General features: G+C 39.3%; 1 protein-coding gene across 1 annotated transcript in view; it reads right to left on the bottom strand.

Moving 5' to 3' along the window:
• traf4a (tnf receptor-associated factor 4a) overlaps positions 1-15,144 on the bottom strand; it is a 75,875-nt gene that overhangs the window by 11,433 nt on the left and 49,298 nt on the right. The window contains exons 2-4 of the mRNA XM_061877390.1: positions 6,963-7,014; positions 2,113-2,217; positions 187-348 (exon numbers count right to left, since the gene is read on the bottom strand). Coding sequence (XP_061733374.1) covers positions 187-348; positions 2,113-2,217; positions 6,963-7,014 — 319 coding nt within the window. The remainder of the gene's footprint in view (positions 1-186; positions 349-2,112; positions 2,218-6,962; positions 7,015-15,144) is intronic.

Below are 15,144 nucleotides of genomic sequence, written 5' to 3'. Positions count from 1 at the left end.
GCAAGGCGAGCAATGAAAGACTCAGTCAGTGCCTTCCATAACTTTCCGTTCCTCCAACACGCGCCTCATCAGTCACTCTTTCCTGCCGCGTTCCTTACAAAGTGGCCTTTTTCATGACGGCAAACTGTGTGTCAGGTTGTTCATGTGGACGAGGAAAGAAAAACAAGCTGTGGTGGGCGCATTCACCTCGTAAGCCTCGCCGGTGAACTCGCTGCCGCAGAACTCGCACTTGACTTTGCGCTTGGGGCAGTCGTGCTGCAGGTGGTCGGGCAGGTCGCGGCGTGTCAGCTTGACAGCGCAGCGGTTGGGGCAGGGGATGACGTTGAAGGCGCAGGTGGAGAAGTGGCTCTGTGGGAGGGGACAGAGACAGAGGTGCTTGTCAGGAGGAAACACGGGAACATAATACAAGGGAACAAAACAACACGGCACTGAACACGTCGATCTCACAACATTGACAAGGTCTGTTGAAGCAGTAAGGACACATGGTATCCACAGATAATTTTTTCGGGGGGGGGGGGGGCTTCCAAAAACAGATTCCCACCGGGGTAGCGCACACTTGTTCAAACTTTATTGCTGGCCTCTGTCCGTCCACAAATGTTTACTTCATGTAAGACAAACATTTTATATCTGTGGTTATCATAAGGATATGTGTTTAAAATTACTTGGGCCTTGGTTGTGCCCAAAAAATGAAATAGTTGGCTATATCCATCGTATTAATTGTAAAGGACTGTGCTAAAACCTCTACAATATTAACTGTTATTTGTTCAAGCACATTATTAATATAAATATAGTATATGTTTCATTAAATTAATGTATTATTGGTTGCCAAAAAGGGATACAATGGAACATTTTGATATTGACACATCTCATCTGTGCATAAATGACTAGAATACCCTTAAGAGATGTACAGTACAGGTGACATGTGTCTATATCAAAAAAATATTTTGAATCACTAAGCGTCGTTTGGGGTTCGCCTTAGCTTTTTAAAGGGTACTTAAACACGTAAGCAGTACAGTATACGTACTTCATTATTATATATGTAAGTCTCTTGAATAAATACATCCAAACACTTGATTAATATTTATTGTGTGCATGAACAAAGATCAATTAATATTGTATCTAGCTTTTAAACAAGAAAAAGGTTTTGGCACATTAAAACATCAGATCAATAACAGTCATTATTACCATAAAAACGGCCAACTCTGTCATCTAAATAATTTTAATAACAACTAAAAGTGTTTGTCCTACATGTCGTTAGTAATCAGTTGTTGACAGAAGAAGCCCGAAAGCAATACGTGCTTTTGCGGCGAGAATCAATTTTTGACACAGTTTTTAGCAGTAAATAATAGATTTGACTTACAGTTGTGTCAACGTCAGAATTGCTGACTCACCTGCTGATGGCATCAAAGCAGTAAAAATTAAATGTGTCCTGTTCGCTATCTCCCTGGTGTACACATATTACATGTTAAAGCGAAGATTTGCCTTTAAATATATGTATAACATTTATTTATCCTTTTTATTAGAATATTTCATGAAATAATACACAAAGTCACATTCAGCCTCACTGCACCTCCACAAGTAAATTGCCAACCAGTGGAAACACCTATCATAATGAATATTCGTGATTAATAATCAGGATGATCATTTTGGCCATAATTGTGCAGCCCTATATTTTAGCCACAAAGGCCGCTGCCATTTTAAACTTACGTCAACTCACACTTATGTTGTTATGTACATGAATTATTGTGATGATATGATGTGCTTCTAATAAATTAACAAAAAAAAAAGTTCTTATTTTTGGAGACATTTTGCCACAAATTGAGAAATGATGTACCCTGCCTTTAGCCCGAATGCAGCTGAGATAGGTTCCAGAACCCCCCGCGAACCCAAAAGGGACGAGCAGTAGAAAATGGATGGATGGATATTTTTGTTTAAAAAACAGTGACTACTTCATGTGAATCAGCAGGAATCTACTAGCAGAGTGTCATATGTTATTGACATGGCACCCTTGAAGCCCCCTGCTGGCCAGGTACAAGAATAGTCCCTCTATGTAAAGCGGAAGTGGCACTTTAGGGCAAAAATCAAGAACAGACAAACGTTAGGAGAGCACACCTGCAGCTGCTTCATCTGTCCAGTCCAGCGACAGCCCTCCTCGCTGTGGATGCAGCGGATGGGGAGCGCCAAGATCTGCTGCTCCAACTCGGGGTCTGGGTAGATCTGAACAAGAAAAGCCAGGTTAGATTAGTATTTGAACAGTGACAACGTTTCTTCTTATGATGTTGACTTTATACACCACCACTGATATATTACATACTCATATGTAGCATTAGTAAGATGAGCACTTGCAGGGAGAAATTAGGACACATCTATCCCTCACCAACTTGTGACAGCCTGCCAAAACAATTATTGTGGCGGCACCGAGCGACTTTGCCGCCCCAAATCCTTCCTTCGCAACAATGTGCCATCATGCTGGAATACAGCTCAACTCGCATGTCTGTCCCCCTGACTCACCTCCCTCCCATGGACACTGGAGCCGGTCAAAGGAAAAAATCCACTTCTTCAAAATGTCACAACGGACCCTCCAGACAAAGAGCAAGTCACGTCATGACAAGACCAGACACTTTGAAACATTTAATTGCTGTGGCTAATATTAATAAATAAGGTAGGTTATGGATGTGTTCCTATTCAATTTGATATCAATTTATTACACACGTTTGCTATCATTGCTGGGAGAGGACCACATCTCCTTGTAGCCTCCTAGCCTCTTCCTGCTCCGTCCTTGATAATAATATGAAGCAATATTTCCCCGGATATTCTCAATGTCATTGACAATATAATGCAACATTTTCCCTGGATATTCTCATTGTCCCCGCTGTACAGAATGTTAGTTCTGGGCTGATGGAATTGCCGACGTAGATGTGCCAGGAACACATACAACTTAGTGTTTTAATTATGTTAAATTTGTAAATTTTCTAAATTTTTTTGTCATTATTGAAAAATTTGTTTTATCATAAATGTGTTCTGGTTCAAATCATGCTTAAAAGTAGGGCTGGGTGATATATCGATATCCTCGCTATATCGCGGGTTTGTCTCTTTGCGATATAGAAAATGACTATATTGTGATATTCGAGTATACCTCCTCACGCAGTTGCTTTTAGCGGCGGGCATTACACTACAGGCTCTTCCCACTCTTTCTTGCCTCTGCTTCTCACAGACAGCAAGCGCATCTTCTTACATACGTCACATACGAATACGCCCTCGCGGAGCAGAGAGGTAGCAGCATGGTAACGTTAGCTGTGGTGCGATTGGGTAATGCGAGAGAAAGAAGGTGCTAATCTGGTAACAAATGAAGGAAGGATTAATTCCCAAGAAAAACAGCAGGGGGTCCATCGTCTGCCGGTGGTTTGGCTTCAAAGTGGGAACATGGCAGACAACCGTAATTTGTCAAATGTGGGCCAAAAGCATTGCTACAAAAAGTAGCATTAACTGCTAATATGTAGCATCATTTTAAAAGTCACCTGCTAGAGAATGAAGAGTGATTACTCCGCATGTCAAAATCTCCATTCGGTGCCACACGCCCAAAAAATCATGCACTTAAGTGCACTTTATTTGTTTTGAACTATTGTAGTGGCGTTCTGTACAAAAGTGAACTTTAATTTTGTGTTGTTTTGATATATCATCTTAGTGACATCATGCACAAAAGTGGACTAATAGCTTGTTTTAAAATGTCTGAAAATCTTGCACTTTCTGTTTTGGAAATGACATGAATGTTTGTGCCAGTGCTTAATAACTGTTTAATAAATACAGTTTTGGTCAATTGACTTAATTGTGATTTCCTTCTCTGCATGAAAGTTTAAAAGTAGCATATATTAATGCAGTATGAACAAGAATGTTTTAATGTAGACGCATAGAATCATCATACTGCTGTGATTATATGTATCAAGGCTAGGGAAAAATATTGCAATACATATCGTGTTTCGCGATATGACCTAAAAATATTGAGATATTAAAAGAAGGCCATATCTCCCAGCTCTAGTTTTGATTATGTTAAATTTGTAAATTTTCTCTAAAAAAATTAAATATTGAACAATTTGTTTTATCATAAATTATTTTAAGTTCAAAACATGCCTAAAAGTCTAAATAAATATATACAACAGTTTCACAAAACAAAAAAGTGTGAAAAATGTACTGGGGGCGATAAAATAAAATACAATTCTGCTTAGGGCCACTATTTACCCCACCAGACAGCTTCAGTAGGTTCTCATGCTGGCAATAACTCAAGTTTGTTTTGAACACGCACACCAAGTTACAAGTGTCTGAAAAGAAGTAGAAAGAAACATAGCTTATTTATTCCCACCCCTTGTCCATGTGACAGCAATTAGTAATAATTTTCTTCACTTCCTGTGTTTAGAAAAAGGTTCAACATGCATAGAAGTACAGTTTAAATAGAGTGTGTAGATAGTTATGTTTTGGTAATATAGATAAAGGCGTAAAAGAAACATTGTTTGGTGATACGTAAGTAGAGAATGTTTACTAAATAGTACCTTAAAGGGGAACATTATCACCAGACCTATGTAAGCGTCAATATATACCTTGATGGTGCAGAAAAAAGACCATATATTTTTTTAACCGATTTCCGAACTCTAAATGGGTGAATTTTGGCGAATTAAACGCCTTTCTGTTTATTGCTCTGGTGGCGATGACGTCAGAATGTGACGTCACCGAGGTAATACAGTCGCCATTTTCATTTTCTACACGTTACACACACGGGTCTCAGCTCTGTTATTTTCCGTTTTTTCGACAATTTTTTGGAACCTTGGAGACATCATGCCTCGTCGGTGTGTTGTCGGAGGATGTAACAACACTAACAGGGAGGGATTCAAGTTGCACCGAAGATGCGAAAGTGTCTGCCGCCAGACCTCCATTGAATGTGCTGTAGTGTCTTCACATTTGACCGGCGATGACAGACATGGCACAGAGATGTATGGATAACCTGCAGATGCATTTGCAACGATAAAGTCAACGAAATCACAAAGGTGAGTTTTGTTGTTGACTTATGTGCTAATCAGACATATTTGGTTGCGGCGTGACTGCCAGCTAATCGATGTTAACATGCTATGCTAATCGATGCTAACATGCTATGCTAATCGATGCTAACATGCTATTTACCGGCAATGACAGACATAGCACAGAGATGTATGGATAACCTCCAGATGCATTTGCAATGATAAACTCAACGAAATCACAAAGGTGAGTTTTGTTGATGTTGACTTATGTGCTAATCAGACATATTTGGTCACGGCGTGACTGCCAGCTAATCGATGCTAACATGCTATTTACCGGCGGTGCTAAAGCAGACATGGCACAGAGATGTATGGATAACCTGTAGATGCATTTGCAACTATATTACGTTTCCTTCCACCCACATTTAGTGCGAAATAAACACTTACCAATCGACGGATTTAAGTTGCTCCATTATCACAAAATGCGAAAGTCCTGATTGTTTGGTCCGCACATTTTACCGGCGATGCTAACGCAGCTATTCGGCCATGCTATGGATATGAATAGCGTCAATAGCTATTCGCTCGATAGCTTCAGTTTCTTCTTCAATACTTTCATACTCCAACCATCTGTTTCAATACATGCGTAATCTGTTGAATCGCTTAAACCGCTGAAATCCGAGTCTGAATCTGAGCTAATGTCGCTATATCTTGCTGTGGTATTCCCATTGTTTGTTTACATTGGCAGCACTGTATGACGTCACAGGAAAATGGATAGTGGTTTCGAAGATAGCGAAAATAAGGCACTTTAAAGCTTTATTTAAGGATATTCCAGGACCGGTAAATTTTTGAAAAAAACTTAAAAAAATACAACAAGCCACTGGGAACTGATTTTTATTGTTTTTAACCCTTTTGAAATTGTGATAATGTTCCCCTTTAAGAAATGCATAAAGAAATGTAAAACACATTGAAAATAAATGATAAACGTTCAGATTGCAAAAGGTATTATATTGGCTTAACTGTAACCTTAGTTGAATATTTGGTAGAACAGGGTCAGTTAAAAAATGTTGTTACATTTAAATTTTTTTAAATGTAAATTGGTCTAAATAAATGAATGTTTTAATAGGGAATAATATGCACTCCCTAAGGTTATCTTGTAACTTCATCAAAACACATACATTAGTCGAACTGAACAACATTTTGCTGCCATCGTCACATTCCTTATTTTGGAAGTGGGGACCCAGAGCCAAGTGAAGCGCCTGCAGAGCCATGGGGAATAATATTGATATTTAAATAAGCTCTGTGTGCCATGTTAGAGTACACTACATCATCCCTTAATGACAACATTGTCTCCAATGATCCAGAAGGTACACTAGCAGTAAAAAAAAAAAAAGAAGGTTATGGAGGTGAGACAAGCATCGACAAAAGTGTATCAAGCTTCCCAAGAAGTGTCCTTACTGGGGCACTGGAGCAGGAGCATTGTCGCCCGACTCGGCGGCAGCGTTTATTTGCTGAGTGGACAAAAGTCCCGTCATGCACAGTTAGTTCACAATAAGCGCTTATCGCTGCTGTGCACTCTCACACTTCACTAGAACTCGTCAAGCTAAAGACCCTCTGACTACAAGACCTGCACCCCCGGGCATACAACACCGAGGCGAGTGGTGTGGTTCACTTTCAGGGGCTGTAAAAGTGCTATCCAATACCACTGTGCTGGCGTTTAAGCGTCCAGAAACTAATCTGTCGCTGTCCAAAAACTGAATTTGTGTAACATCCGATACCGCTTTAGATATAATGTTACACTACAATCAATATATTTAATGCCATTATGGCTGCACCTGTTAGTTAATAGTGCTTTAATCTCACCATAAAACATGACACAGGATAACAGGACATGCTACACTTGGGAGGCAATAAAACTAAGACGCAAGTTGTGCAGGTGTGCTTAAACAGTGTTTGTCCTACCTTAGCGTAGTCCAAAGGCAGCTGGTCTTCTGGACACTTGAAGACGCCCTCACTGCAACAAGACAGACATTGGACATTAATACAACAAAGACTGAGGAAAAATGAAGAAACAAGCTGTTTGTTTTAATCTCGATCACGTGCAAACACTGGCTCAAGTGCCGTGTTCAGTAAAATCTGAACTTTGAGCCTCGTGCGCCTTCTAATCCTGACTCTTTTGTTTTGTCTTCTTCCAGCAGACACACACATGCATACGTTACCAACAATAAAATGTTTTTCACGCTGATGTCACATTAGGGTGAACGTTGACCAAGCGCCATCACGTCACTCATGGCGTCCACGCACATGAGCGACTTGTGTTTGTTGCGGGCGGGAAGAGGTTTTCACTTGTAAAGTAAAAGATAAAAGGTAAAATGAGGTAAATAGAAGGTAAAAAAGGTTTGGAAAAAAACAAAATAGAAGGTAAAAAAAGGTCAATAGAAGGTAAAAGAATGAATATAGAAGGTAAAATAAGGTAAATAGAAGGTTAAAAAGGTAAATAATAAATATAAATGTAAAAAAAGACAAAACGAGGTAGACGGTCAAAGAAGGTAAATTGAAAGTAAAAAAAAGTTAAAAGTCAATATAAGTTAGGTGAAAGGTAAAAGAAGGTAAACAAGATAAAATAAGTTAGACAGTCAAAGAAGGTAAATAAAAGCTAAAATGAAGGTAAAAGAAGGTAAAAGAAAGGTTAAAGAAGGTTAAAAACCTAAAACAGAAGGTAAAACAAGGAATATAGAAAGTAAAATAAGGTACACAGAAGGTTAAAAAGGTAAATAATAAATATAGATGTAAGAAAAGACAAAACAAGGTAAAGGACGGTCAAAAAAGGAAGATTGAAAGTAAAATAAGTTAAATAAAAAGTAAAAATAAGTTAGGTGAAAGGTAAAAGGTAAAACAAGATAAAATAAGGTAGACAGTCAAAGAAGGTAAATAAAAGCTAAAATAAGTTAAAAAGAAGGTAAAAAAAAGGTAAAGAAGATAAAACAAGGTAAAAAAAAGGTCAAAGAAGGTTAAAAACACCAAATAGAAATTAAAATAAGGTAAATAGAAGGTTAAAAAGGTAAATAGAGGGTAAACAAAAGCTCAATAATAAGTATAGCTGTAAAAGAAGACAAAACAAGGTAAAGGACGGTCAAAGAAGGTAAATTGAAAGTAAAATAAGTTAAATAAAAAGTTAAAACAAGTTAGGTGAAAGGTAAAAGAAGGTAAAACAAGATAAAATAAGGTAGACAGTCAAAGAAGGTAAATAAAAGCTAAAATAAGTTAAAAAGAAGGTAAAAGAAGATAAAACAAGGTAAAAAAAAAAAAAGGTTAAATAGGGTTAAAGCCCCAAAATAGAACCGAAAACAAGGTCAATGGAAGGTAAAATAAGGAATAAAGTAGGTAAAATAAGGTAAATTGAAGGTTAAAAAGGTAAATAGAGTGTAAACAAAAGGTAAACAATAAATATAGATGTAAAAGAAGACAAAACAAGGTAAAGGATGGTCAAAAAATGGAAATTGAAAGTAAAAAGGGTTAAATAAAAAGTTAAAATAAATTAGGTGAAAGGTAAAAGAAGGTAAAACAAGATAAAAAATAAGGTAGACAGTCAAAGAAGGTAAATAAAAGCTCAAATAAGTTAAAAAGAAGGTAAAGAAAAGGTAAAAGAAGATAAAACAAGGTAAAATATTATGAAAGACGGTAACTAGATGTAGGATATAACTAGAATATAAGGTCAAATAAGTAAAAAGAAGGTAATTAGAAGGTTAAAAAGATTGTAGAAGGAAAAATGGTCATTTAAGGTAATTAAGGTTCTTACAAAAATCTTTGTTTATTCCAACTATTTTCCCTAAAACACACATTGAGGCTCTAAAGTGTGTTTTATCCGATTACTTGAACAATCTAGTTGATGTATTATTTGATTACTAAACTAACTAATACGGCCATCGGTAAATGACAAATCACACAAGCATTAAACTACAATTGTCCCACAATTTCAGTAATCTTTTACAAAAGGTCTGATCGTATCGTACGAAAACGGATTTAAATTTTATATTTAAAAAAACGTTTGCAATTCCGATTAGCTTGTTCCAGACACACACAAATATGAACACAAAACACAGTTATATTTGGAATAATTATGGTTTTACATGCACATAACAATGTAAAATCCATATGATCTTCATTGTCGAGTCTTGTTAGAGACAGGTGTGTGTGTATGACGTGTACGCACATTTTACTCCTGTTTCTCACCTTCTTAATCAAAGTGCTGCCAATCACAACTTTCTTTGACCCCCCTAGTGGGTTACATTTAGGCAGGCATTTTTAGTTGATCATTCGACATGTCAAAGTACCAAAACGGGCCATGCACTGATGGCGCAGTAAGTGGCAAGGTCACATGGTACCACTGCAGCGTACTACTACACCACCTGGGTCATGTGTTTGACAGAAGGTTGCAGACAGCTTTAGTTTGGTACACAAAAACTGACTGAGGCTGAGTAAAAGTAAAAGCTGGTCCATAGTTTGTACTCTTGTTTTTACAAGCGAGCCCCTCACAGTGTGTGTGGCGCCGTAGAGGAGTCCTAGCAGGCTGCTTCAGACCTGGATTAGTCGGGTGCCACAGCTGATTAGGGAAGCCCCCCCACTCCCGACATCCCTTCAAGCTGATGGCATCATGAAATATTCACCCTGCTCTCATCTGGCCCACACAAACAAGGTTATTAACAGCTGTTTATCTCCCATAATTACCATACTGTGACGGTAATTCTCCGCTAGCAGGACGTAATAAAACATCGAAACATAACCTCAGATGCCAGAGTGACGATGTCATACACAAAACGACTAAAGCTGGTCTTCTTACAGGCTGTGTACGCTATCATGTGGTGTACTTCCTCTTTAACACACTGCTTTAGCGTCCACTAAATAAATGATACGGGCAACGTGTCTACTTGTGTTTACCTCACAATTATTGTCTGGACACTTCTCCCACAATCGTCAAACCATGCCAATTTCAAAAGGTTCCATTCTCACAACACGTTTGCTATAATTTGTTTCCCCCCAAAAACTCCCACATTTCCAGGATCTCTACATTTTCTGGGATTTTTATTACACATTTGAAATGAGCGAACATTTTGTCAAACCTTCACATTTCTCAACTGATTCAAACCATTCCAACATCAAAATGCTACTTGCTATTGTTCGTCAATTTGTCACAATGCTAATCTTAGCATGCTATATTTGCTAGCGATTTTTACTGGTGTACACTTCAGTTATACATTTTGGTATTTGATGCATGCAAACAGGGGTGCCCATTACGTCGATCGCGATCGACTGGTCGATCTCGGAGGGTGTGTCAGTCGATCTCAAGCCAGGCATTAAAAAATAGACATAAAAATGAGCAATCATCAATCATACCAAGACTTCACTTTCGTCAGTTGTTTGACATTCTCGGCACCCGAGGATCTTGTGAGATGACGCTGGCTGCTGCGAGCTCATATTTAAGAAAAATCACTAACAGGGCGGACGCAGAGAAACACATTTTATTTCTAGAGACTCCGTACCTACTGTCAAAACTCTAAAGACCGACTGCACAGTTCCTGTCTTCACCATAAAAGACCTGTTTCATCCTGCCTGTGCTAACAAAATAAGAGTCTCAGAAAGCTAGCGTGCACAAACTAGCAAGCTACGGAGTTTGATGCCAATGTATTTCTCCCCCGCCCTCAGCGACCGCTTTCTCACTTGCTTGCCCACCCGCACACTCACTGACGTCACTCACCTGCTGCCAGACATTAAAGGGCCACACACATATGCTACTCTCATAACAAAGTGTTTAAAAACGAGTATGCAAGTTGGACAAATGAGATGCCAAATCCAACCACTTTCATGTGGTATTGGACAGGAAGGAGGACTTTTTTTTTCCTCCATTTGAAAATGCGGACGTTATCAGCACCACTGTCTAATTCCAATCAATGCAAGTCATCAGAATCAAATACACCAACTCATATTCTTGTCTTCATGAAAGAAAGGAATCTATGTGTGTTAAACATGCTTGTATTATCATTAAACACCATTAACTTGTTAACAAAAATGTCTCTTTCATAAATAAATAAATATAAATTATAAATAGGAATGAGGTAGATCTCCTCGACTTGGTCAATTGAAAAGTAGCTCGCCTGCAGAAAAAGTGTGAGCGCCCCTGTGTTAGCATGATAAAGTAGATTTTTTTTTAGTTGGTATTGCAGATACACCGCCAAGTCAAAAATGTTGGCACTTGACGAATGTTAGCATGCTAACATTTCAAGTTTGCTTTTGTAGTTACTAATGTTAGTCAATTGTGAGAATGCTAATGTTTGCTTGCTAATACGAGCACGCCATATTTTTTAAAGTTGTTATTACTTGTATACACCTTAGAGTCCTACATTTTGCTACTTGGCGTATGCTAACTGTTAGCTCAAAAGCTTTTTTTTTGCAAGTATTGCTGGAAGACACCTAAAAGTCACAAATTTTGGCACTTGACGCAAGTTAGTATGCTAACATTTCAAGCTTGCTTTTTTATTACTAATGTTAGTCAATTGTGAGAAGGCTAATGTTAGTATGCAAACACCGGCATGCTGTGTTTTTGTTTTGTTTTTTTAGCTGTTTTCACTGGTATACACCTCAAAATCATACATTTTAGTAATTGCCGCATGTATTGCTGGTATACACCTCAAAGTCAGAAATTTTGGCACTTGATGCAAGTTAGTATGCTAACATTTCAAGCTTGCTTTTTTAATTAAAGGGAATAAGCGGTAGAAAATGGATGTTAGTATGCTAATGTTAGTATGCTAACACCGGCATACTGTGTTTTTGTTTTTTTTAGCTGTTTTTACTGGTATACACCTCAGAGTCATACACTTTGGTAATTAGCACATGATAACTGTTAGCTTTATTTAAAGCTAGATATTTTAAGTCAGATATTTTGGCAATTGACACATGCTAGGATGCTAACATTTCAAGCTTGCTTTTGTAGTTACTAATGTTAGTCAACTGTGAGAATGCTTATGTTAGCATGCTATCTTGTTTCGTTATTTTTCCAAGTATACACCTAATAGTCATTTTCTATTACATGACGCTCTCTGACTTGCGTGGTAACTGTAAGCATTTTAGTTTGGCTTTGGTTTTTCCGCATTTACACACAATTTCTACTAAAATTGCTTTTTGTAATTATTATTCCATCCATCCATTTTCTACCGCTTATTCCCTTTTGGGGTTGCGGGGGGTGCTGGCACCTATCTCAGCTTCAATCGGGCGGAAGGCGGTGTACACCCTGGACAAGTCGCCACCTCATCGCAGGGCCAACACAGATAGACAGACAAAATTCACACTCACATTTACACACTAGGGCCAATTTAGTGTTGCCAATCAACCTATCCCCAGGTACATGTCTTTGGAGGAGGGAGGAAGCCGGAGTACCCGGAGGGAACCCACGCATTCACGGGGAGAACATGCAAACTCCACACAGAAATATCCTGAGCCTGGATTTGAACCCAGGACTGCAGGACCTTCGTATTGTGAGGCAGACACACTAACCCCTCTGCCACCGTGAAGCCTGTAATTATTAATGTGAGTTACAATAAAAAACATCGGGAAAAAAGGGGTATACTTTTAGGACAAAAAAAAAGAACATAAAAAGGAATTTTTAGTAGCGTGAAGTGTTTGTTTTGAGGATTCCATACGACTTCTACCCACGTCATTAGTTCATTTAATGAGATCCAACATAAGAAAGTGCATACTGGTGATTAACACTGTTGGCTTGATATAGCATGAAACGTCACGAATGGAATGACTAGCACTCTGACTCTTTATGGTCCCACACAACGGCTGCTGTTCTGTCTTTCTTGTGGGGAAAAACAAATCAGCAGAAAGCTCCGAGGCCAACAACCCCAAGCGTCATGTGACCTTCTGTGCAAAGAACCCTCTTTGACTCCCGTGCATAAATTACGTTTGAGCTAATTAAGCCAAACAGTGTTTGCGCTCCTCTGATTCCGCCACCTGACCATGTGACGAGGGTGTACTCCCCCCCCCTCCCACCCCCAGCTGCTATGGGGGGAGGTTAATGCATGACGAGACAGCTGTAATTCGCCTCCATTAAGGTCACTGTGTCAGCAGGGAGCCGGCGACCAATTAACAAGCCACAGAGGGCTGTAAAAGAGGGTCAATTGATTAGAGGATACAGGAGAGTCCATTCAGCATCTCATGTGTGCGCTGAGATTATTTACTCTTCTTTGTGCTGCCTGGAAGCTACAAAAAGCCTTCAGCTCACTGGCTCCTCTCAGCTTGTTTACTTAAGAGCGGACTCTTTCTGGTGAAGCCTTCAGTTATTGCTGGCCGGTGCTCGTCCTGAGTCATTCCTTCGTCACGTGGCCATCGGCCTACACTGACCAGGGGCTCTCTCATCAGGGTTTCCCAAACATTCATTTATTTGTGGCGGCCCGCTACGAAAGAATTACGGCCGCCACAAAAAAAATAAAAAATAATAATATATATATACAGTATATTTTCTTTCCCGGCTTTTGACTCGCTTGACCGCTCATAAAACCAATGGGACTGTCTGTGAATGGAGCTTGTAGTTACATATTATATAAATATGTAAATATTATATAAATATGTATATAAATATGTACATAAAGTGTTGTAATTATATTCCAACTCCGCGTTCTTCTTGGTCATCGCCGCTGATGGGAGGTGAGGGGAGCAGTGGGCAGCAGTGGGCAGCAGCGGAGCTACGCCCAGGAATCCTTTTTTGGTGATTTAACCCCCAATTCCAACCCTTGATGCTGAGTGCCAAGCAGGGAGGTAATGGGTCCCATTTTTATAGTCTTTGGTATGACTCGGCCGGGATTTGAACTCACGACCTACCGATCTTAGGGCGGACACTCTAACCACTAGGCCACCACTGAGTAGGCTATGCGCGTGACGTCACGGGTTGTGGAGCTCCTCACATCTGAACATTGTTTACAATCATGGTCAACAGCAGCAAGAGCGATTCGGACAGAGAAAGGGATGATTTCCCCATTAATTTGAGCGAGGATGAAAGATTTGTGGATGAGGATAGTGAGAGTGAAGGAATATGGGAAAAAAAAAGACAGGGCAGTGGGAGCGATTCAGATGTTATTAGACACATTTACTAGTATAATTCTGGAAAATCCCTTACCTTCTTATTGTGTTACTAGTGTTGTAGTGAGATTATACTGTCGTACCTGAAAGTCGGAGGGGTGTGGCCACGGGTGTGGTGACCGCCAGTGTCTCTGAGGGAAGCCACGGAGGAGGCAAGAGAGTCGCAGCTGCCTCTTTTTACAAGAGGAACGACGCAAGTTCCGGTCGTATCTACGGTAAGAGCCAACTTATTACCACAATTTTCTCACCGAAACCTGCTGGTTGACATGTGGTCGGGATCCATGTTCGCTTGACCGCTCTGATCCATAGTAAAGCTTCACCGTCATCTTTCGGGAATGTAAACAAAGAAACACTGGCTGTGTTTGTGTTGCTAAAGGCGGCTGCAATACACCCGCTTCCCACCTACATCTTTCTTTTTCGACATCTCCATTATTAATTGAACAAATTGCAAAAGATTCAGCGACACAGATGTCCAGAATACTGTGCAATTATGCGATTAAAGCAGACCACTTATAGCTGGGATCGGGCTGGAAAAAAATGTCCGCTACAATCCGAGACGTCACGCGCACGCATCATCATACAGACGTTTTCAACAGGATACTTTGCGCGCAATTTAAAATTGCAATTTAGTAAACTAAAAAGGCCGTATTGGCATGTGTTGCAATGTTAATATTTCATCATTGATATATAAACTATCAGACTGTGTGGTCGGTAGTAGTGGGATTCAGTAGGCCTTTATTTCAGCAGGTTATCTGAAGGTGTCCATCCAATGTCTGTTAGTCACCTGTAGGTGGACCTACATCAACACCTGCAAATAACGCTATTGACATTAAAAAAAATCATGTAGAATTTGGTAGATCAGTCCATTACAGTATGCCAAAATATTTAAAAAAGAACCAATCACCAAGAAAGGTCATTTTTTAAAGTGATCTCGCCTATTTCTAGGATATGCTCCAATTGTTTTGTTTTTTTAAGTAGACCAGACACAGACCATCACGTAGACTTCAGC

This window comes from Nerophis ophidion, linkage group LG18 (assembly GCF_033978795.1).
Source record: "Nerophis ophidion isolate RoL-2023_Sa linkage group LG18, RoL_Noph_v1.0, whole genome shotgun sequence".
Lineage (NCBI taxonomy): Eukaryota > Metazoa > Chordata > Actinopteri > Syngnathiformes > Syngnathidae > Nerophis > Nerophis ophidion.
The sequence above is the reverse complement of the archived record's forward strand: the minus strand, read 5'-3'. Positions and strand labels throughout refer to the sequence as shown.